A 27,533-nucleotide genomic window follows, 5' to 3' on the forward strand; every position below is an offset into this window, starting at 1 on the left:
ATTATCTCTCAGTCCACAGCAGGATTCGACCCTGCATCGAAGTACGCAATACTTTATCCACACTGCGTGCTTTGATGCAGATTTTGCAGGTTCAGATCCTGCTGTGGACCGAGAGATAATGTTCGTAAATAAATTTGCCTGTTTGCGAATTGTTAAGCACACATGGGATATCAGAGAGGTATTTTTATCTTGTGTTATATCTACGGGTTCCAGGAAGAGTTTCAGAGCTGGGTTTATACAGTAAGTTTTAAAGTATTGAATGGCTGAGTCACGTGTTGTCTAGTGCTGTCATCATACGTACGGCAGGTTTTTCTTGAGTTAATATTGACTTTTAGTGATTTACTGTAGTAGATCCCCTGGCAAAAATAACATATAGGTGAAGTATAGTAGAGAGAAGTACAGAGTAATACTGTCATACCAGAGGTAAAGTATAGTAGAGTAGTACAGAGTAATACTGTCATACCAGAGGTAAAGTATAGTAGAGTAGTACAGAGTAATACTGTCATACCAGAGGTAAAGTATAGTAGAGTAGTACAGAGTAATACTGTCTGTCATACTAGAGGTAGAGTAAGTATAGTAGAGTAGTACAGAGTAATACTCTCTGTCATACTAGAGGTAGAGTAAGTATAGTAGAGTAGTACAGAGTAATACTGTCTGTCATACTAGAGGTAGAGTAAGTATAGTAGAGTAGTACAGAGTAATACTGTCTGTCATACTAGAGGTAGAGTAAGTATAGTAGAGTAGTACAGAGTAATACTGTCTGTCATACTAGAGGTAGAGTAAGTATAGTAGAGTAGTACAGAGTAATACTGTCTGTCACACTAGAGGTAGAGTAAGTATAGTAGAGTAGTACAGAGTAATACTGTCATACCAGAGGTAAAGTATAGTAGAGTAGTACAGAGTAATACTGTCTGTCATACTAGAGGTAGAGTAAGTATAGTAGAGTAGTACAGAGTAATACTGTCATACCAGAGGTAAAGTATAGTAGAGTAGTACAGAGTAATACTGTCTGTCATACTAGAGGTAGAGTAAGTATAGTAGAGTAGTACAGAGTAATACTGTCTGTCATACTAGAGGTAGAGTAAGTATAGTAGAGTAGTACAGAGTAATACTGTCATTCCAGAGGTAAAGTATAGTAGAGTAGTACTGAGTAATACTGTCTGTCATACTAGAGGTAGAGTAAGTATAGTAGAGTAGTACAGAGTAATACTGTCATACCAGAGGTAAAGTATAGTAGAGTAGTACAGAGTAATACTGTCATACCAGAGGTAAAGTATAGTAGAGTAGTACAGAGTAATACTGTCATATCAGAGGTAAAGTATAGTAGAGTAGTACAGAGTAATACTGTCATACCAGAGGTAAAGTATAGTAGAGTAGTACAGAGTAATACTGTCATATCAGAGGTAAAGTATAGTAGAGTAGTACAGAGTAATACTGTCATACCAGAGGTAAAGTATAGTAGAGTAGTACAGAGTAATACTGTCATATCAGAGGTAAAGTATAGTAGAGTAGTACAGAGTAATACTGTCATACCAGAGGTAAAGTATAGTAGAGTAGTACAGAGTAATACTGTCATACCAGAGGTAAAGTAGAGTAGTACAGAGTAATACTGTCATACCAGAGGTAAAGTATAGTAGAGTAGTACAGAGTAATACTGTCATACCAGAGGTAAAGTATAGTAGAGTAGTACAGAGTAATACTGTCTGTCATACTAGAGGTAGAGTAAGTATAGTAGAGTAGTACAGAGTAATACTGTCTGTCATACTAGAGGTAGAGTAAGTATAGTAGAGTAGTACAGAGTAATACTGTCTGTCATACTAGAGGTAGAGTAAGTATAGTAGAGTAGTACAGAGTAATACTGTCTGTCATACTAGAGGTAGAGTAAGTATAGTAGTAAATAATACTATCACAGGACATGGTAACTCAGATACTCCACAATAACTCTGCAAGATTTCGTTATGTTCAAACAGCATCATTATATTCTTGGTCAAGCGTTAAACCAGTAAGGTTCACACACGAGGTTACCCGGTTTGATCTAAAGAAGAACTGGGTAGCTCCAGTTCCTTGGATGAAGAGCCCTTCACAATCATCAAGGTCCCCCAGACCCTCCACACACACACACACACACACACACACACACACACACACACACACACACACATATACACACAGATATATACACACACACACACACACACACACACACACACACACACACACACACACATACACACACACACACACATATATACACACACATACACATACACACACACACATGCACACACACATATACACACACACATACACACACACACACACACACACACACATGCACACACACATATACACACACACATACACACACACACACACACACACACACACACACACACACACACGTTTTAGTCACAAAAAAGACATGAACATAACACGTCTTACACTTGGATCCACTTATAAAAGAAAAAAAAAGGCACACATGTACAAAATTTCATGCATGAGTAAATATGTAAACAACAACAGTGGCATCACTCAGGAATATTTTTATTTTCTTAATATACGAGTTTAGTGAAGAATTACAGTGTGTGGCGGCGTAATTACCTGTTTAGAGGAGTGGGTGAGCCTAAGAAGAATGGGTAAGCTTAATCAAGCTTATGGGGAAGCTTTTTGGCTGACTGATGTGATTTTCCTGTGTGTGTTACATACATAAGGGTCATTAAGGCTACATTGTAGCCTCTTCACAACCAGACTAAGAATACTTTAATACCTAAAACACAGATCAAAGTATATCAGCGTATATAAGCTGAGAAGTATACACCTTTGAATATATGTATGTGTATATCACACACGTACATATAGTCGTCCTGTCAGTTCCTCTCAGTATTTTGTACGTTATCGTCATATCACTCCTGGTCCTAGTTACCCCTAGTGTGAGTCCGTGCGTACGTGCTTGCGTGCCACTCATAAATACAAAGGATGAGGTCACAGCAGTTAGGAAGGCAACATGTAAGCTCCTAAACATATCCGACCAGGGTTACATAGCTGACCCTGGCTACACTCAACATGATTTACGATTTATTTACAAGCTTTGATTAATGACTGTAATGTTGCGTGTCTCGTCAATGGAGAAATCAACTGTCTAAATCATCGGTCAACACACAGTCCGTAGTTTGTCAGGCTCCATTTATTGAATAATCCTGACATAGTTACTGATTTTCTTGAATAGTTAGGCTGCCAGCAAATTGCCTCGGGGAATAGTCTTCTTTATACTCTGGACACTAAAGTTTTTCTTGTGAGAAACGATTACTTGCCTGCGGGAGTGAATATATTTTGTGCGTAATCACCTAATTGTGGTTGCATTGGTCGAGACTCAGCTCCTGGCCCCGTCTCTTCACTGACCGCTACTGGGTCCTCCCTCTCCCTGCTCCCTGTGTGTGTGTGTGTGTGTGTGTGTGTGTGTGTGTGTGTGTGTGTGTGTGTGTGTGTGTGTGTGTGTGTGTGTGTGTGTGTTAAGACTGGAAATAGAAAGACGAAGACCAAGTCGAGGCTGAGAAGAAAATATGCAAAAAAGTCAAACAAAACAACAGCATCTTCATAAGAGAACAGGAAGCAATACCAGAACTGAGAAATGCGAGAACAAAAAGAATGTAACCTTTACTGTTGGATTTAACAAAAGCAATCAGTCAAGGCGTGATACCACCCAGGGTATTAGCCGCCGCCGCCGCCGCCGCCATCAACAACCTGCTTGCCTGAATATACAGTAAAACAATAGACACTGGAGAAGTACCAAACATGGATGTAACCTCAACATTGTAGGAGACAAAGAAGCATCATTAAGCAGCATCCGCGAGACGCATCATAAACGGGGTTAAAGACAAAATAATATAACATTACTGTGAGATAAGTTCTCAAGTAGAGACGTTTGTAATCTTTTTCCACAACATGAGGTCAAGGGTGGCTCAGTTTGCATTTTTTTTTTCTTTATGATTTTCGCGGTCCCGAGTTCTCTAGAATTTATGTATCAGATGTTTGTTGTTGTTTAGAAGTTCCGGAGCTTTAGAAAAGCCTACTGTGCTCCGAGAAGATATGTGGTGGCATAGGCTATGAATTAGTGTGTGCTGGAGCAGCCTTCAGTCTTGTAGTTCAGTGTGTGCTGGAGCAGCCTTCAGTCTTGTAGTTCAGTGTGTGCTGGAGCAGCCTTCAGTCTTGTAGTTCAGTGTGTGCTGGAGCAGCCTTCAGTCTTGTAGTTCAGTGTGTGCTGGAGCAGCCTTCAGTCTTGTAGTTCAGTGTGTGCTGGAGCAGCCTTCAGTCTTGTAGTTCAGTGTGTGCTGGAGCAGCCTTCAGTCTTGTAGTTCAGTGTGTGCTGGAGCAGCCTTCAGTCTTGTAGTTCAGTGTGTGCTGGAGCAGCTTTCAGTCTTGTAGTACAGTGTGTGCTGGAGCAGCCTTCAGTCTTGTAGTTCAGTGTGTTACAGTGTGTGTTGGAGCAGCCTTCAGTCTTGCAGTTCAGTGAGTTACAGTGTGTGCTGGAGCAGCCTTCAGTCTTGTAGTTCAGTGAGTTACAGTGTGTGTTGGAGCAGCCTTCAGTCTTGTAGTTGTCTTCAGTCTTGTAGTTCAGTGTGTTAGTGCGTGCTGGAGCAGCCTTCAGTCTTGCAGTTCGGTGTGTTACAGTGTGTGCTGGAGCAGCCTTCAGTCTTGTAGTTCGGTGTGTTACAGTGTGTGCTGGAGCAGCCTTCAGTCTTGCAGTTCGGTGTGTTACAGTGTGTGCTGGAGCAGCCTTCAGTCTTGTAGTTCGGTGTGTTACAGTGTGTGCTGGAGCAGCCTTCAGTCTTGTAGTTCGGTGTGTTAGTGTGTGCTGGAGCAGCCTTCAGTCTTGTAGTTCAGTGTGTTAGTGTGTGCTGGAGCAGCCTTCAGTCTTGTAGTTCAGTGTGTTAGTGTGTGCTGTAGCAGCCTTCAGTCTTGTAGTTCGGTGTGTTAGTGTGTGCTGTAGCAGCCTTCAGTCTTGTAGTTCGGTGTGTTAGTGTGTGCTGGAGCAGCCTTCAGTCTTGTAGTTCGGTGTGTTACAGTGTGTGCTGGAGCAGCCTTCACTCTTGCAGCTCGGTGTGTTACAGTGTGTGCTGGAGCAGCCTTCACTCTTGTAGTTCGGTGTGTTACAGTGTGTGCTGGAGCAGCCTTCACTCTTGCAGCTCGGTGTGTTACAGTGTGTGCTGGAGCAGCCTTCAGTCTTGTAGTTCAGTATGTTACAGTGTGTGCTGGAGCAGACTTCAGTCTTGCAGTTCAGTGTGTTACAGAGTGTGCTGGAGCAGCTTTCAGGCTTGCAGTTCAGTGTGTTACAGAGTGTGCTGGAGCAGCCTTCAGTCTTGTAGTTCAATGTGTTACAGAGTGTGCTGGAGCAGCCTTCAGTCTTGTAGTTCAGTGTGTTACAGTGTGTGCTGGAGCAGCCTTCAGTCTTGTAGTTCAGTGTGTTACAGAGTGTGCTGGAGCAGCCTTCAGTCTTGTAGTTCAGTGTGTTACAGTGTGTGCTGGAGCAGCCTTCAGTCTTGTAGTTCAGTATGTTACAGTGTGTGCTGGAGCAGACTTCAGTCTTGCAGTTCAGTGTGTTACACAGTGTGCTGGAGCAGCTTTCAGGCTTGCAGTTCAGTGTGTTACAGTGTGTGCTGGAGCAGCCTTCAGTCTTGCAGTTCAGTGTGTTACAGTGTGTGCTGGAGCAGCCTTCAGTCTTGTAGTTCAGTATGTTACAGTGTGTGCTGGAGCAGCCTTCAGTTTTGCAGTTCAGTGTGTTACAGAGTGTGCTGGAGCAGCCTTCAGGCTTGCAGTTCAGAGTTTTACAGAGTGTGCTGGAGCAGCCTTCAGGCTTGCAGTTCAGTGTGTTACAGTGTGTGCTGGAGCAGCCTTCAGTCTTGCAGTTCAGTGTGTTACAGAGTGTGCTGGAGCAGCCTTCAGGCTTGCAGTTCAGTGTGTTACAGAGTGTGCTGGAGCAGCCTTCAGTCTTGCAGTTCAGTGTGTTACAGTGTGTGCTGGAGCAGCCTTCAGGCTTGCAGTTCAGTGTGTTACAGAGTGTGCTGGAGCAGCCTTCAGGCTTGCAGTTCAGTGTGTTACAGAGTGTGCTGGAGCAGCCTTCAGGCTTGCAGTTCAGTGTGTTACAGAGTGTGCTGGAGCAGCCTTCAGGCTTGCAGTTCAATGTGTTACAGAGTGTGCTGGAGCAGCCTTCAGTCTTGCAGTTCAGTGTGTTACAGAGTGTGCTGGAGCAGCCTTCAGGCTTGCAGTTCAGTGTGTTACAGAGTGTGCTGGAGCAGCCTTCAGGCTTGCAGTTCAGTGTGTTACAGAGTGTGCTGGAGCAGCCTTCAGGCTTGCAGTTCAGTGTGTTACAGAGTGTGCTGGAGCAGCCTTCAGGCTTGCAGTTCAGTGTGTTACAGTGTGTTACAGAGTGTGCTGGAGCAGCCTTCAGTCTTGCAGTTCAGTGTGTTACAGAGTGTGCTGGAGCAGCCTTCAGGCTTGCAGTGTGTTCAGTGTGTGGAGCAGCCTTCAGGCTTGCAGTTCAGTGTGTTACAGAGTGTGCTGGAGCAGCCTTCAGTCTTGCAGTTCAGTGTGTTACAGTGTGTGCTGGCGCAGCCTTCAGTCTTGCAGTTTAGTGTGTTACAGTGTGTGCTGGAGCAGCCTTCAGTCTTGCAGTTCAGTGTGTTACAGAGTGTGCTGGAGCAGCCTTCAGTCTTGTAGTTCAGTGTGTTACAGAGTGTGCTGGAGCAGCCTTCAGTCTTGTAGTTCAGTGTGTTACAGAGTGTGCTGGAGCAGCCTTCAGGCTTGCAGTTCAGTGTGTTACAGAGTGTGGGATTCTGCTGACAATGGTTTGCATAATATCAAAATCAGTGGTATAAGACTTGGTAATTAATACAGACTAATTAGTTTAAAAAGACACGTGACCAGTCACTAGGACTTGTTAGAAAGCTTTTCGGTCCTGGGACCTTGATCAAGAAGTGATCAAGGACCCAGGACCGAAACGTTTTCTAATATGTCCTAGTGTTGGCCCACGTGTCTTTTAAACCATCAAAATCAGTGAAAAGAACATAATTTTTGTTCTGGGCGATAGTCTATGGTTTACTGGTGTCTCACTGTAAACCACGGTACGGGTGGGGATTGAACTCACGGCAAGCGAGTCGTAAAACTCCAGGCCAGCGCGTAAGCCACTGGACCAGCTGGCTACAATAAGATTCATCCAACTAGGTATATTTATACACCATAGGGAGGTTAGCATGGGCCACCACTGTGACAACAAATGCAAGTTTTATACAGATTAATTTCCTGTCAGTGTGGCCACGCTGGTGGGAGAGTCCACTGTAAAATTCACTAGATATGATTTCGGAGATTTATATGGTGTGGAAACTGGATTCACATCCAGAGTTGTAGTAAAGACCTGTTGCCATCTTCCTTCACCATTTTCTCCTCACCATCTTTTTCCTCTCTTACCCCTCTACATCTTCTTGCCTCTGAGATAAGCAGAAATTACATCTTTCCCTCCCTACATCCCTCATTCCCTTTCTTTTTCTCTTATTAATTCTCAGTAACATCACCACCACCACTACCATCACCACCATAATTAGTCTGAGCTGGACTAGGGGCTGTCATGAGGTCTGGTTAATGTTAGAGTCTTGGTAATGTTTCTCAGTGATTAATGTCTTGTGTGTGTAGGCCAGCCCGTGTGATGCACCACTGTCTTGTGTGTGTAGGCCAGCCCGTGTGATGCACCACTGTCTTGTGTGTGTAGGCCAGCCCGTGTGACGCACCACTGTCTTGTGTGTACAGGCCAGCCTGTGTGACGCACCACTGTGTTAATGACGCACCACTAATGCAGTGCTGGCAGCGTCGTCCTTCAAGGTGGACCTCTGAGGATCATCAGGTTTTAATATCCTCCTCCACTTCAGGGCAAAACTTTAATGACAGCTCTAGTGCTTCATCGTCACGGTTAGAGCCTCGCTAGTGGAGGGGTGAGGTTCTAGTGTTCCTGCGTCATTGGAACCTCGCTTGGGGGGGGGAGGGTTAAGTTGCTGAGTACAATAACAGTCAAGCTCTTGAGGTTCAAATTAATGAAGGTCAGGTCAGAGGAGGCTAGGTGATACCTATGTCTACCTATGGTTTACCTGTAGACAGTTTTGGGGGTCATTGTCCCCGCGACCCGGTCATGTTCATGTAGGTTTGCCAGGAAGAGTCCTGGCCCGGGTCTTCTCCATGTGGTGATCCGGCAGTGATTCCCGAAGTAGTGTCGGAGTTTGTACAAGTAATGTACCGTATACAGCCCTATGGCGGGGGCAGCCCTATGACAAGGCCGCGGTGAGTCTTCAGCAATCGACTACAATCGTCGTCGACGTCCTGTAGCTGGGGTATAGCACGTCTTGGCTTCAAGTGGTGTCAGGGTCGGTGTTCTCGCTGGTATGAGGCTTTCAACTCTCAAAAGCTCTGCTCCATTTGAGCCAAGAGCTAAAACTTAGATACTCTGGAGGTCCTCGCTTAGCGGCCCGGTCGTAGACAAGGCCTCCCAGTTGACGGCATGATCACTTAGGCTGTTAGTGCTTCCTGCATGCTATCAGAAGTAGGTAACACTTGATCAGGTTCCTTCTTGAAGACAGCCAAGATTCTGTTAGTAATTCCCTGTGTTTGAAGGAAGGATCTGGAATAGCCTCCCTTTGTTTAAAGGAAAGGTCTGGAATAGCCTCCCTCTGTTTGAAGGAAGGGTCTGGAATAGCCTCCCTTTGTTTGAAGGAAAGGTCTGGAATAGCCTCCCTTTGTTTGAAGGAAAGGTCTGGAATAGCCTCCCTCTGTTTGAAGGAAGGGTCTGGAATAGCCTCCCTTTGTTTGAAGGAAAGGTCTGGAATAGCCTCACTTTGAAGGATGGGTCTGGAACAGCCTTACTCTCCCTTTATGCTTATTCATTTATCTCTTATTGTATTCATCACGCCTCTGTTTTTCATTGTGGGTATTTTACATCATCCACTGAGTCTCTTGCTTTTATAGTGACTTTGGTGTGCAAATTTGGGACTAATATCTTCAAAAATTTCCAAGTGTAAATTATAATGTATCTTTTTAGCCTGTGTTCCAAGGAATGCAGATCAAATGACTTCCGCATTCTTAATATTTTCGATGCTTGACTGAGTTTATATAGGCAGTGACAATTTACTGTATATACTCTCCAGATATGCGAATTTGCCCTCCATTATAAAGACTGTGCAAAAAATATTCCAGTCTAGAGAGACAGTGACATGACATGGCATCTCTTGTTTGCAAGATGATTCTAACTTTTACCTTCTTATATATGTGTGCGTATTTTCTTTTGTGGTTGTTGTGGTGTGGCCGGTGTAGGTAGCGTGGAGTGCAGCGTGCGGTGGAGCATTCTACTGGGACTACATGCGCTACAAGAAGCAACCTCAGTATTACTACACACGACGCATGCTCGGGGTAAGTGCTACACATTGACTTTATTTCAGTCTATATACTTCCCCCATAGACAGATGGACAGGCGTATATACACACACACACAGCCAGGGCCAGCCGGGGCCAGGAGCTGTGAAACGACTCCTGCAATCGCAACTAAGTAGACACACACACACACACACACACACACACACACACACACACACACACACACACACACACACACACACACACACACACACACACACACACACACCTACACACACACACACACACACACACCTACACACACACACCTACACACACAACAGGCCTAGTGTCTAATCGACATGTGCCTAGGACAAAATGGTAACTAACACACACACACACACACACACACACACACACACACACACACACACACAAAGCATAGCTCTACTCCTGTAGCTACATGTAGGATCACACACTGATGATGGGCTCCAGATATACACCAACAGACTACAAATGTGGTCAGTCAAGTGACTTCTCGAATCGATCCGAATAGATGCAAAGTCGTGAGTATTGGAGGAAGAGAGGGCAGACCGGGAGCCAAGTACAGCATGAGATGAGAGAATAATAATAATATCTTTATTTCTACAAGTACATATACAAGGTATACAGACCCAACTGACGTTAATGACATACTACTACATAGAAAGCCGCTTGTTATGCGCACCATTTCTGGCAAATTAGGTCAGTTTTATCCCAGGATGCGATCCACACCAGTCGACTAACTACCAGGTACCCATTTTACTGATGAGGAACATAAATAACCAGTGTAAAGAAGCACGCCTAATGTTTCTATCCTCGGCGGGAATCGAACCCAGACCTCTCGCCGTGTGAAGCGAGAGCTTTTAGCTACCAGACAACGGGGCAAATATCAGGGTAAAAAGGGCCTGAGGGTGAATATTGTCGATAAGCATATCGCCAAAGAATACTTATAATCAGTAAAACGTCAGCGTATATGCCATATTAGCGAATCTCAGAATAGCATTCAGGAACTTCACTAGAGAATCCTTCAGGGCCATATATAAAGCAGAAGTTAAGCTAGTCACTGAGTATGTGGCGCCAACATAGTGCCTACACTTGGTAAAGTATGTGACGAAGCTCGGAAAGGTTCAATGGTTTGCAGCCAGGCGAGCGCCACAACCGAGTAGAAGGCACTAGGAGGAGAGGTTCGAGAGATGAACGTACGGAGAGGACACGGTCACGGATACAGGATTACCACATACAGAATCTTCAGGGGGAACCGATGACTCAGGATAAGGCAAACTGAATTAAGAGGCCCAGTATCAAGGGAACATAGGTGGAAGCTGATGAACCATAGAGATATAAGGAAGCTTTTCTTGACTCAAGGTAGTTGAAGAGTTTAGTGACTTGGCTGAAGATATGAGAAGGCCCAAGCGGCCAGAAACTAGTAATGGTGATCAAAGCCTAGGAAACAGGACCAGGATCTCAATATCGACCTGTCAGTAATATGTACTCCCATTAGTGCTCACCCTTCAAACACAACTCGCTGAGTACAATATGTACATCCAGAGACGGGCCAGGAAACACTTGCTCAAGTAGCATGAGTCGACCTGGCTGAGGTACCACAGAGTATGCTGAGCTGGGGCTCAGCATACGCAAGCTTTTTAAGGTAATTACAGCTTAAGTAATTATAGAGACGACGCACTTGTGAGAAAGAGGGAGGGAGAGAGGTGGGGCGGGTACCAGGGAAAACTGACACTACCATAATGTGGCACTTGTGTCAACCGTAAGTGCCAGGAGGGACAGGCACCATCATGGTGTGACACTTGTGTCAACCGTGAGTGCCACTATGGTGTGGCACTTGTCACCCTTGAGTGCTAGGAGGGAGGGACAGGCACCACCATGGTGTGACACTTGTCACCCATGATTGCCAGGAGGGAGGAATAGGCACCACCATGGTGTGACACTCGTCACTCGTGAGTGCCAGGAGGGAGGGAGAGGGAGAGAGGGACACACCACCATGGTGTGGCACTTGTCACCCTTGAGTGCTAGGAGAGAGGGACAGGCACCACCATGGTGTGACACTTGTGTCAACCGTGAGTGCCAGGAGGGAGGGACACACCACCATGGTTTGGCACTTGTGTTCGTTGTGATCACATAAATCGCAAATAAGGATCACTTAACTGAAGCTGACTGAAAAGTGTAAAGAATGGAACGGAAAAATTTGTTTTCACAATTCACAGTAACTGAGTAAGAGGCCTGGCCATGGAACGGGCCGCGGGGGCGCTGACCACCGGTACACCCTCCAGGTATACGCCCTCTAGTTAAGAGAATAGAAGTACAAAATGAAAAGACAATAAATGTTTATAAGAATTATACACAGTCAGGGTTATGAAGATAACAAGGACCACACCATGGGTACTGAAGGAAAAAGCTGAAGTTCTGGGCACCTTACTTCCAGAAACATGTATGCATACAAAGCGGCTAAGCTGAAAAGGGCCTATGTTGTTAAATTTATAGGAAGCTCGAAACGCTGACAGGTCATATTATGTTTGGGGAGCTTGAGTTAATCAGGTTTGATACAATGAATGGGAGGATAGAGAGAGATAGAGAATTAAGCTAAGTCTGCCCGAAATGCCTAGCCATGCTAGGTGTTCTAGTGGTACACTCTCTAATCATTATTTTACTACATGTAAACCACACAATAACCAAATTCTGTAAAATCAGCATTGTAATCCTTATAGAGAATAAACTTTGAATTGAATAGATCAAATTTCTTGGACCAAGGGCTATTCACCAACATTAGTTCACCCGTCTTATATATATATATATATATATATATATATATATATATATATATATATATATATATATATATATATATATATATATATATATATATATATATATATATATATATATATATATTTGCTGAACCATGTTAAGTAAGATTATCGATGTACAGTTACATATCCTCCAGCTTGGACTGTGTATATCTCGTGGGTCTGCGGCAGTGCTGAACCTCTCCTGCTGCCTGGTGGTGATGCCCATGTGTCGAGCCCTGGCCACCACCCTCGCCACCTACCTGTCTTGTCGCCGCCCACACCACCGTATACCCACTCTCCCAGCCACCCTGGCCGCCCCTGCTACCCATGCTGCTAAGACTACACATCTCTTACTCGCGGCTACCGTTGTTGTTAGTGCAGGTGAGTATTACTTATATGTAGCTACTGTTGCAGAGTTATACTCGTGTGTGTAGACACCTTCATGCTGCTGGGTTTAACCCCGGCTGTTTTTCTTTTTCTGTAGTCTTTTCCTCCCCCCACCTATTCTTCATCTAGCCTCACCCCTTGTGGATTCTTACCAGTGAGTTCTTTACCTCTCTTGTTTCCTGGCAAACCTTACCTAACCTAACCATGTATTCTTTGACTCACGAAATCGTAATGACATGATTGCAAACAAACCATACCCCGGCCGGGATTGAACCCGCGGTCAGAGAGTCTCAAAACTCCAGCCCGTCGCGTTAGCCACTAGACCAGCTAGCCACAATAAGATTCGTCCAACTAGGTATATTTCTACACCATAGGAATGTTAGCACAGGCACCACTGTGACCACAAATGCAAGTTTTTACAGACGAATCTCCAGCTAGCGTGGCCGTGACGAACTCTAGCTCAAGTCCCTTCACTGCCGTCAACATGACTCACGAAATCGTAATGACGTAATGAGACTCTCTGACCGCGGGTTCAATCCCGGCCGGGGTATGGTTTGTTTGCAATCGTGTCATTACGATTTCGTGAGTCATGTTGACGGCAGTGAAGGGACTTAAGCTAGACTTCGTCACGGCCACGCTAGCTGGAGATTCGTCTGTAAAAACTTGCATTTGTGGTCACAGTGGTGCCTGTGCTAACCTTTCTATGGTGTAGAAATATACCTAGTTGGACGAATCTTATTGTGGCTAGCTGGTCTAGTGGCTAACGCGACGGTCTGGAGTTTTGAGACTGACCGCGGGTTCAATCCCGACCGGGGTATGGCATGTATTCTTTCCTCGACGCTCGTAACCCATGTGCTCCTCAACCCACATAGCTCGCTGCTGGACAATTGCTTGCAGCGCCATACATAACATTTTTAGGCTTGGGGAAAGCCTGTTGCTTGGGATAAGGCTGGGGTGTGCGTGCCTGGCTTTGCAGGACCCACTTAAACTAGTTAGGAACATTTTGTTCCCGTTTCTTATTTTAGAAAAAACTTAAGTTTCCTCTCCACTATCTACCCAGATTTGGACAAAATCTTCACCAGGCTTGTGGAAACAGGACGCTGCATATGCCTTCAAAAGCAACATCAGTGCCTTTTCCACTTTCAAAACTGCCATTCAGACAGACAGGACTGAAGTAATCTCGCTTCTCCAATATTTAAACATGATGCAGTGTTACAATTTCCTTCTTATACTTTTAGTAATCTTTACAGGAAAAGGGGTTACTAGCCCATTGTTTCCGGCATTTTAGTTGACTTTTACAACACCAGCAATCCTACCATCATGTAAAACAATTACAGACTTTCATTTTACACTCACTTGGCAGGACGGTAGTACCTCCCTGGGTGATTGCTGTCTACCAACCTAGTACCTGTGATTATATGTGAGTGAGGTGAAAGTGTTGAATGATGATGAAAGTATTTTCTTTTTGGGGATTTTCTTTCTTTTTGGGTCACCCTGCCTCGGTGGGAGACGGCCGACTTTGTGGAAAATACTGTATATATTTTCCAGAAATTCAGTATTTATATGTACATAGATGGCCATACTGTATTTAATAATATTTGTCATAGAAAACGGAAAGCCTGCGTCTGGGCAGACGAGACTCGCCATCTTGGTTTTGAATTTTGTACAAACGTTGGTGTAATGGGAAGAATTTTTTGTGCTCTAGAGGTTAAAATTGTGTTGACACCTCTCAAATAGGAGGCGAAATTGGTGGATGTGCATTCCTGCATAACTTGAGATATCAGACGACTGGACAAGACGGCTCCAGGAACCTCAGATAAGCTCTCGAGATTTGTGTGTAATTCTGGCCAGCATTATTTTCATAGATTTAGTTAGAGTGAGGTTTTCTGAGTATGATACACATTAATCTCCAGTCAAATTGGTGAGTGATATTAAGATATATTTTCCTTCTGTTATGTAATTGTGTATATATATAACCATTTATTATTTTTAATATACAGTCCACAAATTTATATATTTACCAGTATTCCTGGTGTACGTATATTTCATTTAATTAATAGGTCCAGAGCAACTTGTGGTTATGACAGTGATAGGTATCGAAGGGGGACATTTTTTGCGACCTAGGTGTCCCAAATTCCTACTTGTCTATGTAACATTGATAAATAATAATCTTTGTTATCATTTACTGTTATGTACATAATTAGTTACATTCAGATAAATGCAATTTTCCACGTTTAATTTGCCCGTTGTTTTTTTTATAACAGTAAATGAACATAGATAATTATTATTTATCAATGTTACATAGACAAGTAGGAATTTGGGACACCTAGGTCGCAAAAAATGTCCCCCTTCGATACCTACCACTGTCATAACCACAAGTTGCTCTGGACCTATTAATTAAATGAAATATACATACACCAGGAATACTGGTAAATATATAAATTTGTGGACTGTATATTAAAAATAATAAATGGTTATATATATACACAATTACATAACAGAAGGAAAATATATCTTAATATCACTCACCAATTTGACTGGAGATTAATGTGTATCATGCTCAGAAAACCTCACTCTAACTAAATCTATGAAAATAATGCTGGCCAGAATTACACACAAATCTAGAGAGCTTATCTGAGGTTCCTGGAGCTGTCTTGTCCAGTCGTCTGATATCTCAAGTTATGCAGGAATGCACATCCACCAATTTCGTCTCCTATTTGAGAGGTGTCAAAACAATTTTAACCTCTAGAGCACGAAAAATTCTTCCCATTATACCAACGTTTGTACAAAATTCAAAACCAAGATGGCGAGTCTCGTCTGCCCAGACGCAGGCTTTCCGTTTTCTATGACATAAATATTATTAAATACAGTATGGCCATCTATGTACATATAAATACTGAATTTCTGGAAAATATGTACAGTATTTTCCACAGACTTGTTAAAAAAAAATCGTTACAAAACTGAATGTCATTTACACATGGAAAGCCCTTGATTATGCAAAGCATTTAGTGCAAGCTAAAACCTAAGAAAAAAGTTTGTAATAGAATATAATAAACAGTATATATGCGTACATGTATGTATACAAAAATATGAATTGATATACATAAAATAAAAGTAATTCTAATAAATATGGCAGTGAGTGAGTTTGGCTTATTTTTGCTTACTCATGTTTTATCAAATAAACTTTAAATAACATAAAAATCACGTAAATTAGTGGATACAAAATACACTTGATTATCACGTTATTGTAAAGACTTCAGTATTGTCAGTGTGCTTGGACACTACAGGTTCGACTTATTGATATATTGGTACTGTAAATATGTAGCTTCTCTTTCCTATACTACTTCCACAAAAATAAACTACTGTATATTAGTGTTTTCCTTGGATAAGCTGACAATCATTAACTGCCTAACAATACAAGTACAACTATCAAGGACGTAATTAAGAGAACAGTTAGTACTGTTGAGACTGAAGCAGGTGTGAGACAAGTGATATTCCATGTAGTGAGTATATGTTGGTGAGACAGCCAGGAGAGTCTTCATTAACACAGGTATGCATGACAGTAAATGTAGTTTGAATAATGCTTGTGTAATACTTAGGAATTCTTAGGCACTTAAATTACAGAGACGCCAAGTTGGTCTTGAAGAAGGACATCACTGCCTTGAGGCGACCTTTATTGTGCTTTGAGGCGACCTTTATTGTGCTTTGAGGCGACCTTTATTGTGCTTTGAAGCGACCTTTATTGTACTTTGAGGCGACCTTTATTGTGCTTTGAGGCGACCTTTGTGCTTTGAGGCGACTTTTATTGTGCTTTGAGGCGACCTTTATTGTGCTTTGAGGCGACCTTTGTGCTTTGAGGCGACTTTTATTGTGCTTTGAGGCGACCTTTATTGTGCTTTGAGGCGACCTTTATTGTACTTTGAGGCGACCTTTATTCTGCTTTGAGGCGACCTTTATTGTGCTTTGAGGCGACCTTTGTGCTTTGAGGCGACCTTTATTGTGCTTTGAGGCGACTTTTATTGTGCTTTGAGGCGACCTTTATTGTGCTTTGAGGCGACCTTTATTGTGCTTTGAGGCGACCTTTATTGTGCTTTGAGGCGACCTTTATTGTGCTTTGAGGCGACCTTTATTGTACTTTGAGGCGGTCTTTATTATGTCTTCCTACACAGTAGTTCGTCACTCTGAGTTGTAGCATCTTTCAAGTGCTGGTAATGTTTGTTTGCTCACACATTACACATCACTGGACCTGAGTCTACTTGGCTTGCCTTCCTGCCTCTTTGTTTTTTGTTCTGCATATTTGATTTAAAAATGTGGAAAAATATCCTAATTAAATGCCTGAAGTGATGCAGTGTAAGCAATCAAAGACTAGGCAGTGATTAGTGGATAGACCCGATTACCTTAAATTTTGCAGGTGCTGTATGACTCTTTTGGGTTTAGTGCTTCCCCATGAGTATAAAAATTAGTAATAATTATCAGATGGAGTATTACGCCTCCATCATTTTGCTGTTTGGCTCACATGGGTTTAGAGCTTCATAAAATCAAAGTATGCAGTCTCATGCATGTTCATTGTCTCCTTTTCATCCTTACTTTTACTCACTTTGAAAGGGATGAGTGCTGTGATGCTCAGTTCCTAATTCAAGGAACTGGAGCTCTTCAGATCAAACATGATTACCTTTCATTCTCCAGCACCCCAGTGGCAATAAGCCACCGAGTTTTTTGGGGGGGTTTCCTAGGTAATTTACATATATATTACTATGTATGATAATTGTACTTATGTGGCCCTGTACCTAAAACTTAATTAGCACTATTACAGGTATAGTGCTTAACCATGATTATCATCTTAATACACAACACTTTTACTATTGCTTACACTCATAACGTTAAATTAAGTTAGGTCTGGTGTGACTGGGTAAGATTTATTTAGCTAAAATTAGGTTAAATGAGACAAAGTTAAATTTGATTAGGTAAAATAAGACTAGGGTAAATTTGGTAAAAGTTTGTGGTGCTCCGTGAAACTTGCCTGGTTTATTTTGGGAAAAAATAATAGCCATTTTCAGCCTAGATATGTAATCATGCATATCAAGCAACATTAGCTTATGAATAAGCTGACTCACTTATGGTGTACACTGGGTCACATCAGATGCTGAATGCTGTTAGTGTCTCACTATTTCATTGTGAGAAAGAGTAAGAAAGAAAGAAAGGAGACTGTTAGAGAGGGAAGGAGGGAGAGTAAACCAGTGGGAGAAAGAGAAATAGAAATATACGTATATGGTAATGGGGATTAGCAAGGATCAGAAGAAATTGGTTTGTATGTACGTATTCTAGAATCTGGATGTATATAGGGCATAACACTGTGACATGATCTGGATGAATGTATGGTGAGACACTGGTACAGGACCTGGGTCAATGTATAGTGTGAAACACTGGTTAAAGAAATAAAGTTCCATACAAAAAGACAATTTTGGCTAAGTTAGGGTTTTTAATGTGACTTTTTGCTAGCTTCTAAATACTGGGGCTAACAAGGTTCATTTGGATCTGTTTTGGAGTGTATCATTTTATACCAGATACAAAAAATTATGTACACAAATGCTAACTAAGTTATTAGAACATCTTGTTGCAATTCTAAGTGCTGTATCCTTGTGTTGCAGTGGTACATACTGGAGCTCACTTGTCCAATGCTGTTAACTTTTCCCGTCACTACAGCAGCCGCTATCCAGACCTCAATGTGGCGAACTACAGGGGTGAGGTAAGTGTGTGAGAGAGATGATCTGTGGTATTTGTGATGGCCTATTTGTAGCTACAAGAGCAGTTAGGGAGTGGGAGCATCCAGCATATTAGATCAGTGGGAGAAGGGGGAGAGAGTTTCTGGGATTTGTTATATGTATTACTAGTAGTGTAGCCAGGATTTCATTTGGGATGAGGGTAGGGGGCCTTAAACCAGGAGTTCATTCTGGAGGCTTAAATCATGATTTCAATCTGGGAGGGGACTTTAAGATAAGATACTGAAAACTAAAAAAAAAAAAAGTGTAATTTTCAGTATGCTTACATATATATATCATTAACTGGAATCTCCCATCCCCCCCACCCTCCATAGCTTTGCCACTCTGTACTGGTGATAGTGATAAGTACAGTAATACGTACATCCTTATAAAATAGGTGAAATGAGCATTAGGCCTAGATACAATAGTCATAATATCAAGCCATCCTCCAACTTAAGTGTTTGTGGGATACCAGTGGTCTAGTTACTGTATTACCATAATTCTTGTGTTAACCCATATCACGTGTCAGGAGTGTCGTAAAGTGTAGTTTAGGAGTATTTTAATCTCCAAAACCGTGGGAATAGTTATTATCCTACAGTTCAGGATGGTTGAGTTTGTAGAAATGCATCTTGCACATTCAGAATTCAACTTGATATTAATACTGTTTGTAAAGTGTACCATATTGTAAAGAGCATGTTGTCTGAACTGGTCTAAACAGTCTCACCAGACCTCCAGAAAGTCATATTTATCTTACTGTAATGCCTCAAAACTTGTGAAACCTGAGTGCATAAATGTACAGCAAAAATAGATCTATATAAAAATAATTTTATTTGTGCTGTCATAATTGTTACCTACCATGAACTGCATCAGTCACCTAGAAGTAATTTATGGTGTCTTTCACAGAGCCCTCTGCGTATCTTCGTGGCAACAGGTAAGATCTTGCTTGACCTAAATTATACTCCTCTTCTAATATTTAAGAAAGTTTTCTGGCAGATTTGTTTCTCTGAATGGTCACTGTTCAGTTTTTTTAGTTTAATTTTTTTAATTAAGAAAAGAGGATTGTACACTAGTTTACATTATGCTTATATCATTATATCATTTGAAGGTGTTTCTTAAATCTGATGCAATATTATTGTGTATCTGCTTGCCTCTGGCAAGACAGTAATAGTGTAAATGATGGTGAAAGTTTCTTTTTCAGGTCACCCTGCCTCAGTGGGAGATGACCAGCATGTTAAAAGAAAAAATGATTGTGTAGTTTAAAAAAAAGAAGTACATATACAGTGGACCCCCGGTTTACGATATTATTTCATTCCAGAAGTATGTTCAGGTGCCAGTACTGACCGAATTTGTTCCCATAAGGAATATTGTGAATTAGATTAGTCCATTTCAGACCCCCAAACATACACATACAAACACACTTGCATAAATACACTTACATAATTGGTCGCATTGGGAGCTGATCGTAAACCGGGGGTCCACTGTATATAATACAATTTCAGTGTCTTGATTGCATGCAACAGTTCCAGGAGTAACAGGAGTGGCAATGATGGTGATACTGGCTGTCTTGGGAGTCACCTCTACCCGCTGGGCTAGAAAAAGGAACTATGATGTGTTCTTCTACACTCACCACCTTGGTCTCATTTTCCTTCTCCTGCTTGTAATTCATCCAATCAGGTATGTAGTGCAATATTTTTCTTTTTACCACCATTAAATTTCATCTTTATTATTTTGTATTATCTCGAAATGTAGAGTCACTGCAAGCTTGAGGTGCCATGAAATGGTAATATTTTTCAGCATATATAACAAAATTACATTTACTATATCATATTTAAAAGTTTGTCAGTTTATATATCTGACTTCACAGGGGCTTTTATAATACAGGACATTATAACAATAACTATATAAATTGGCATATTAAAACCTTAGGCCTTTAGTTTGCTTATACATGTACTTTTATTTTTTCATAATATACATGTATCTCCAAGTGATTGATAGTATAAGGTAATGAAATTTTTTTATTAGTATGACTTCAACTTGAATCACCTAAGAACTGCCTTAATGGATGATTATTATTATTATTATTATAATAGACTCAAATTTCAAACACATATACAACAAATTTCTAAGAAAATTTCCAAGACTGTAGGCATACTATCGAAGATACGGTACTATGCTCCACAGTCAGCCCTCCTGGCCCTATATCACTCTCTTATTTACCCCTATCTCACCTATGGAATTTGTGCATGGGGCTCAACAACAAGTAACCATCTCAGACCACTAATTACCCAACAAAAGGCTGCAGTTAGAATGATAACAAATTCTCACTATAGGCAGCACACTCCACCAATATTCAATACACTAAACCTACTCACCATACAAAACATCCATACTTATTACTGCACCTATTACATACATAGAACACTTAACTCTGATATTAACCCTCCCCTCAAACATCTCCTTGCCAACCTCAACAGAACACATGACCATAACACAAGGCACAGATCACTCTTTGATGTTCCTCGTGTCCATCTCACACTATGCAAAAACTCAATGCACATAAAAGGCCCTAAAATCTGGAATTCATTACCTGTAAATATAAAAGAAACACTACCTGTTTATAAATTAAAGTCTCTTCTCAAAGATCACTTACTCACCCAAAACCAAATAAATACTGAATAACTGAACCTTATAAATTGTATATCTTAAATGTTTCTCACAATTATATCACATAAATGTTAAACCTAAAACCCAATCTAACTTTATTATTTTTTAAATACACTACCTAACAGAATACTCCATTCTACTGAATGTACAACAATGCATACAACCATATGACCTGTCTTTGTAATACTCACTTGTGCTTTATAGTAGTCTGTTTACATTAAAGTTTTATCACTGATTTCATCATTGCTTAGTTAATCTTAAGTTAATTTTAAGCCAGCCCATAATGCTATGCATAGTATAAGTGGCTTTGGCATGCTGCTCTTATCTGTATTTTTTGTACCTCTGTATGTGTGCTCAAATTTTTAAATAAATAAATAAATAAATATTATTTTATTTTTATTTTTTTTATTTTTTTATTAATTTTATTATTTTTTATTATTTTTTATTTATTTTTATTTTTTATTATTTTTTTTATTTTTTATTATTTTTTTTATTTTTTATTATTTTTTATTATTTTATTATATTATCTTTTTGATTATTATTTTTTTTATTATTTTTTTTATTATTATTATTTTTATTTTTATTATTATTATTACACCTACCATCCGACTTACGACCTGCTCGACTTACGACCACTCGACTTACGACAGTGTTTTTTTATGCCAAATTTCTGGGAAATAAACAACTATTTGTGTTGTACACAGTGTTTATCCTAAACCTTACAGTATAAAATACAGTACTAACAGCATAAAAAGTGAAGTAAAACATGAAATACCAAAATAAAACAATAAAATAGTCATTACAAAAAATGTTTTGTTGATATTCAGTAGTAAAGTTCGACTTACGACCGGTTTCTCGGAACCGAACTCGGTCGTAAGTCGGATGGTAGGTATATTATTATTATTATTTTGAGATGTTTAAGTCCTTGCCTGCTATTTTGGGAACCAAATTTATTCCATACTATATGGGAATGTTTATTTCTGGATAACTTTGCATCACTGGCTTCTGATACGTTCGTGTATTGTGCATACGTATTCCTTGGTAACCATTTACCTGGCAATTTCCAGGCTATATATCCACCCTAGTTTTTGTAGCATTCCTGATAGAGCCTGCTGTTGTCTGATCTCTGTGCTTTGTAATATTTAGTATGACATCATGTTCCCTCTTGTGATAGACTGGGAAAGTTAGTCATGAAACTGCCTATTTAAGGACCTATAACTCATAGCAAGGACATTACACCAAGGTTAAAGAATGAAAAAAATGAATATTTAAGAAAATCAGTAAATAAATATTTTTACTGGGTGGGAAGTCCAGTGCCTGCACTCCTTAGGAGGGGTGAGGATGTTGCAATTTGGAAGTTTATCTGAGCTGTGATCTCAACATATTTCTGTAAAACAGTGATTAAATGAATGATGGTGATGCAAGTGTTTCTTCTTTTTCGGGTCACTGAACCTTGGTGAGAGACAGCCAAAGTGTTGAAAGAAAAATTTCTGTATGAAACGGGAGGTACAGTACCTCCACTCTGAAGGAAGGATGGGGATGTTAAAGTTTGAAGGGTTATCTGAACTGTGACTGGAGTTCCCTCTTGGCAAGACATTCATTAAATGAGTGACCATGAAAGTGTTTTGTCGGGTCAACCTACCTTAGTGGGAGATAGCTGGAGTGTTAAAAAATATGCAAGTAATTTGTTATTGACATACATGAAGGATCATGCAGGAAATGCTTCATCAAACTGTCAGTTAATGAAGATTTTTCTGAATACTGCTTCTTGAATTGCTCTCTTATTAATCATAGTTACTTGAGCATAGTATATACTGCAGTTAATGGATTTGACTTTATAAGTGGAATGATTGTGATATCCTTTCCAACAGTGGTGTTCTCAAGCAGCAGAAGAACCTTCATGGACACATCCCAGGTTGTCAGATGTATGGAGACTCCCACACAAATGAGGAAGGTAAATATACAATATTTTGACTGCAACTAACTAACCTCCAGACAGAAGTACTTTATTTTTTCTACAGTAATGAATTTCTGCCCAAGACTTTCCCTAATTGGTTTCTTTTGTGAATTCTTTGCAATTTTTTTAGTAAACATTCCAAGTACTATATTTTTCGTTACCCATACTGAAATTTGTATGGCAATCTTTCCTCTACAATAGCTCTTGGTATTAAAACAGCATTTATATAAACATGACACATGTGCAATGCTTGGGTATTTTTGAGAGATGTTTCATCCATCTGGGGGAAATTTTCCTTGTCTCCTTACTTTAGTACAGTGGTACCTCGGTACATGTCCGTTTTGGAAAAAGTCCAACTTGGTATACGTCCTGTTTGGACGCAAAAATTTTTGCTTGGTATACGACCTTTGTTTGGAATGCGACTTGCATGCTAGAACTTGTATGGGTCAAAATGAGTCGTGACACTGCTTGCTACCCTTGTTGACCTCTCTTAAGACAAAGCCATGACTGCCCACTAGCCTCATTATGCTCGTTGCTACCTTTCAGTGAACAACCCGCGCTGTAACTGAATTTTCACGTGATTGTGTTTTTTCGTATAAATTTTTAGTACATAAATTCATTAACCATGAGGTCTAAGAAAGTCAGTGAGAAGGCCAAGCAACAAAGAAAATGGTTAGGATCACCATGGAAGTGAAAAGAGATTGTTGAAGAGTATGAAGGTGGCATGCGTATCTGGGACTTGGCTGCTGCATACTGTATGCCAAGAACAACGGTATCTACAATTGTGGAAAACAAAGATGTTATTAAATCGGCTAACATTGTGAAGGGGGTGAAATCGATTACCAAACAAAGATCAGGGACATTAGAGCATGTTGAAAAATTGATTTTGATCTGGATAACAGAAAAACTGTGTGCTGGCAATAGCGTATCAGAGGCAGTGATTTGCGAAAAGGCAAAACTGATGGATGCCAATCCTTTAAAAAACAAAGCAGGAACGAACCAAGAAAGTGAAGTGTTTAAAGCCAGCCATGGCTGGTTTGATAATTTTAAGAGGACTGGCATTCAGTGTTGTGAGGCAAGGAGAGGAAGCCAGTGCTGTTAAAGATGCCACTAATGATTGGGGAATTTGGAGGCTGAGGGTTTTGTTCCCCAGCAAGTTTTTAACTGTGACGAAACAGGCCTGTTTTGGAAGAAAATGCTTAACAGGATCTATATCACACAAGAGGAGAAGGCATTACCAGGACACAGCCAGTGAAGGATAGGTTAACTCTTGTTCTGTGCCAGTGCAGGTGGGGGTTGCAAACTGAAGCCTCTACTGATCTACCACTCTAAAATCTCAAGGGCCTTTAAAAAATGTAACTTGCAGAAAACTCGGTTACCCATGATGTGGAGGTCAAACAGCAAGGCTTGGGTAACCAGAGAATATTTCAGCAAATGGTTTAATGTTGTGTTTGGGCCAAGTGTAAAAAGTTACTTAGAGGAGAAAAACCTGCCTCTGAAGGCCCTCGTCATAATGGACAATGCTCCAGCTCACCCTCCAAGCTTACAGGACTATGTGCTGCCGGAGTTTGACTTCATCACTGTAAAGTTTCTCCCCCCTAACACGATTCCTCTCATTCAGCCCATGGATCAGCAGGTCATCAGTAATTTCAAGAAACTCTACACTAAAGCACCATTCCAGAGATGCTGTGAGGTGACCTCTGACAGTTAGCCCTGAGAGAGTTTTGGAAAGATCATTTTACTGTCGCCCATTGCATAATTCTCATTGACAAAGCCTGGCAGGAAGTTTCATACAGAACAGTGAACTATGCTTGAAGGAATTTGTGGCCAGAAGCAGTGGCTGAAAGGGACTTTGAGGGCTTTGAGGCTGTGTCTATAGTAGAGGATAGTGTCTCTGGGCAGGTCCATGGGTCTGGATGTGAGTGATGGTGATATGGAGTTAGTGGAGGGGCACAGGGGAGAGTTGACAACTGAGGAGCTGCAGGAACTTGAGGAGGAGGAGCATAAGACTAAGATGGATGCACTCTTCAGGCTCAGAAGAGGAGATAGAAGAAGCCCCTACTTTGTTAATCAAGGAAATCTTTGCTAAATGGATGGACATCAAAAACTTTGCAGAGAAGTACCACCCCAACAAAGCCCAAACAAGCCATAATACCATTGTCTGGAATGACTAGACAATGTCACATTTCTAAAACATCCTGAGGAGAAGGCAGAAGCGAAGTTCTTTGGACAGATTTTTAGTTTAACTAGGTCCAAATAGGGAAAAGAGAAAGGGACTCTCCTTCCAAACAATAACATTTCCTCCTCCTCCCTTCTCAGCACTATCCTAGTAGGCACTCGACTCTTTCCAGCAAAGTAAAGTGAGGTTAAATTTGCATTTATTTAATCTAATTCTTCTGTATTTATGTATTTTAATATAAAGCAGTGTTTAAATTACACATATTTTAATATTAAGCAGTGTTTAAATTACATATTTTAATATAAAGCAGTGTTTAAATTACATATTTTAGTATTAAGCAGTGTTTAAATTATTTTATACAACCCCCATCAATGTATAATATGCCAATAATAATTTTTTTTTATGGGAACGGATTAATCATTTTCCCCATGTATTTCTTATGGGAAAATTCATTTGGAATACGTACGTCCTGTTTGGTATAAGTCCTAGGTCCTGGAACGGATTAAGGACGTATACTGAGGTACCACTGTATTTTGCTTCATGGTGCAAGTTAGTCAACTGCTTGGCTGTATTGTATCCTAGACACAAACATGTAGACTGCTTAATCATATATTTCTGCTAAGACTGCCTCTCAAAAAGATGTGCATTTTGAATAGGGAATAAAACTACGTACATTAGATATACAAAAACAAGGTGACAGTGGTACTTAATGTTTAACCCTTATGTTGAATATGAAACTAGATGACTAATGTTAACAGTAGACTGAAAAGTCATCTTAGTGTTACCACCAGGTTGAGGATTGGTTTTCATTTTTCTGGCCACATTTTGTAACTCATTCTTTTAGTGTAGATATTGTTAATTTCTAAGCCTCTTCTAATTTTATTTTGACATGTCTATTTACCACTTATATTTGATATGTTTTATTTTCTCCAGGATTTCCTGAGCCTAGCTTTGTGGGTAACTACTCGACCCCAGACCACAGTCTTATGAACGAAGAGAAAAAGGATAGAATTAGCTACCACACCTTGCAGAAGAGTAACCAAAATAATGCTGACCACCAAGAAACATACTCTGAGCTTGAGCCAGACTTTGGTTATCCAGAACCAGATCCTTACAATGGCAGCCCTCTGCCTAATTCGGACTCGCATTACACTGAACCTGATTCATATAATGAGGGTTATGGATCTGATTCTGACAATGATTATATTGAACCCATTGCAGAATATGGTTATCCAGAACCTATTCCATATAATGGAAGCCCTGTTTCTGACTCTGAATATGGCTATGCTGAACCTGGCACAGGTTATAGCTATACTGACCTTGATGCTGATCATAGTTACCTTCAATCAACTTCAAATGTAAATCATCCCAGCACTGGACTTCATACTCGCCAATTTTCTACCAAGGGTATGTGCAATAGATTTTGTTTATACAGTATAATTTTAATCAATGGGGAAGTGGAACAGAATTCTTCCTCCGTAAGCCATGCATATTGTAAGAGGCAACTAAAATCCCACAGCAAGGGGCTAGTTATCCCTTCTATATCAATTACTAAATGTAAAAAGAAGAAAAGCTTTTGTTTCTTTTTAGGGTCACCCTGCCTCGGTGGGAAATGGTTGGTGTTCGAAAAAAAAAAAAATGATCATTTACAGCAAAACTTTAAGAGTGCTAATTATTTATAACCACCACTACTCTTTGATACTTCATTATAACTTAACAGTTTTACAGTACTTGTTTTAGGTTTGACAAAATGTGACTTCTATTTTCAGAGACTTCTGAGGCAGCAGGAAAGAGTATAGTTGCTCAGGGAGAAGTAAAGCCACAGAAGCAGAGCAAAAAGCAAAATAAATGTCTGAAAGCACCAGAGTTTGGCTCCATTCATTCTCAGGCAAGAAACTTGTCTTTCTCTTCACTCTCAAATATAGACTAAAATTCCATATTTATAGTTTCCATGGAATTCAACATAGAAAGTTCTAGCCGAACAATAATAAATGTACAGGCAAAGCAGAAATTGAATGAGTTTCCTTTTTTGGTCCAACCTACCTTCATGGGAGAGGGCTCTTGAGGTAAAAAAAAAAAAAAAAATTAACTTGACAGTTGTCTCCTGGTAAGGCAAGGATTCATTCTGTTATCTTCCTAGAAATGTGTCTTGTGTTTGATGCATGAAGTAATTTATAGTGTTTTTCTCTGAAATTGCTAAACTCTTGTAACTTCGAATTTCAGTTAAATTTTTTATTAAAAAACATAGGTGTTAGGGCAGTATGGGCATAATTAAATACAAAAATGATTATAAAATCCCTATTATGTTCAGTATTTTAGGCAAGATTTAAGCAGACACACAAATTTAATTAAAA

General features: G+C 40.5%; 1 protein-coding gene across 4 annotated transcripts in view; it reads left to right on the plus strand.

Moving 5' to 3' along the window:
- The window catches only part of LOC128700737 (NADPH oxidase 4), an 80,087-nt gene that overhangs the window by 40,472 nt on the left and 12,082 nt on the right, over positions 1–27,533 (plus strand). For 3 of the 4 annotated variants that reach the window (XM_070097138.1, XM_053794115.2, XM_053794117.2), the window contains 8 exons: positions 9,349–9,444; positions 12,389–12,614; positions 18,269–18,366; positions 19,283–19,310; positions 19,900–20,053; positions 22,915–22,997; positions 26,113–26,586; positions 26,949–27,067. In XM_070097138.1, coding sequence (XP_069953239.1) covers positions 9,394–9,444; positions 12,389–12,614; positions 18,269–18,366; positions 19,283–19,310; positions 19,900–20,053; positions 22,915–22,997; positions 26,113–26,586; positions 26,949–27,067 — 1,233 coding nt within the window. In that variant the 5' untranslated portion in view covers positions 9,349–9,393. The remainder of the gene's footprint in view (positions 1–9,348; positions 9,445–12,388; positions 12,615–18,268; positions 18,367–19,282; positions 19,311–19,899; positions 20,054–22,914; positions 22,998–26,112; positions 26,587–26,948; positions 27,068–27,533) is intronic. The other variant, XM_053794120.2, reaches the window with a different exon arrangement.

This window comes from Cherax quadricarinatus, chromosome 56, assembly GCF_038502225.1.
Source record: "Cherax quadricarinatus isolate ZL_2023a chromosome 56, ASM3850222v1, whole genome shotgun sequence".
In the NCBI taxonomy this organism is placed as follows: domain Eukaryota; kingdom Metazoa; phylum Arthropoda; class Malacostraca; order Decapoda; family Parastacidae; genus Cherax; species Cherax quadricarinatus.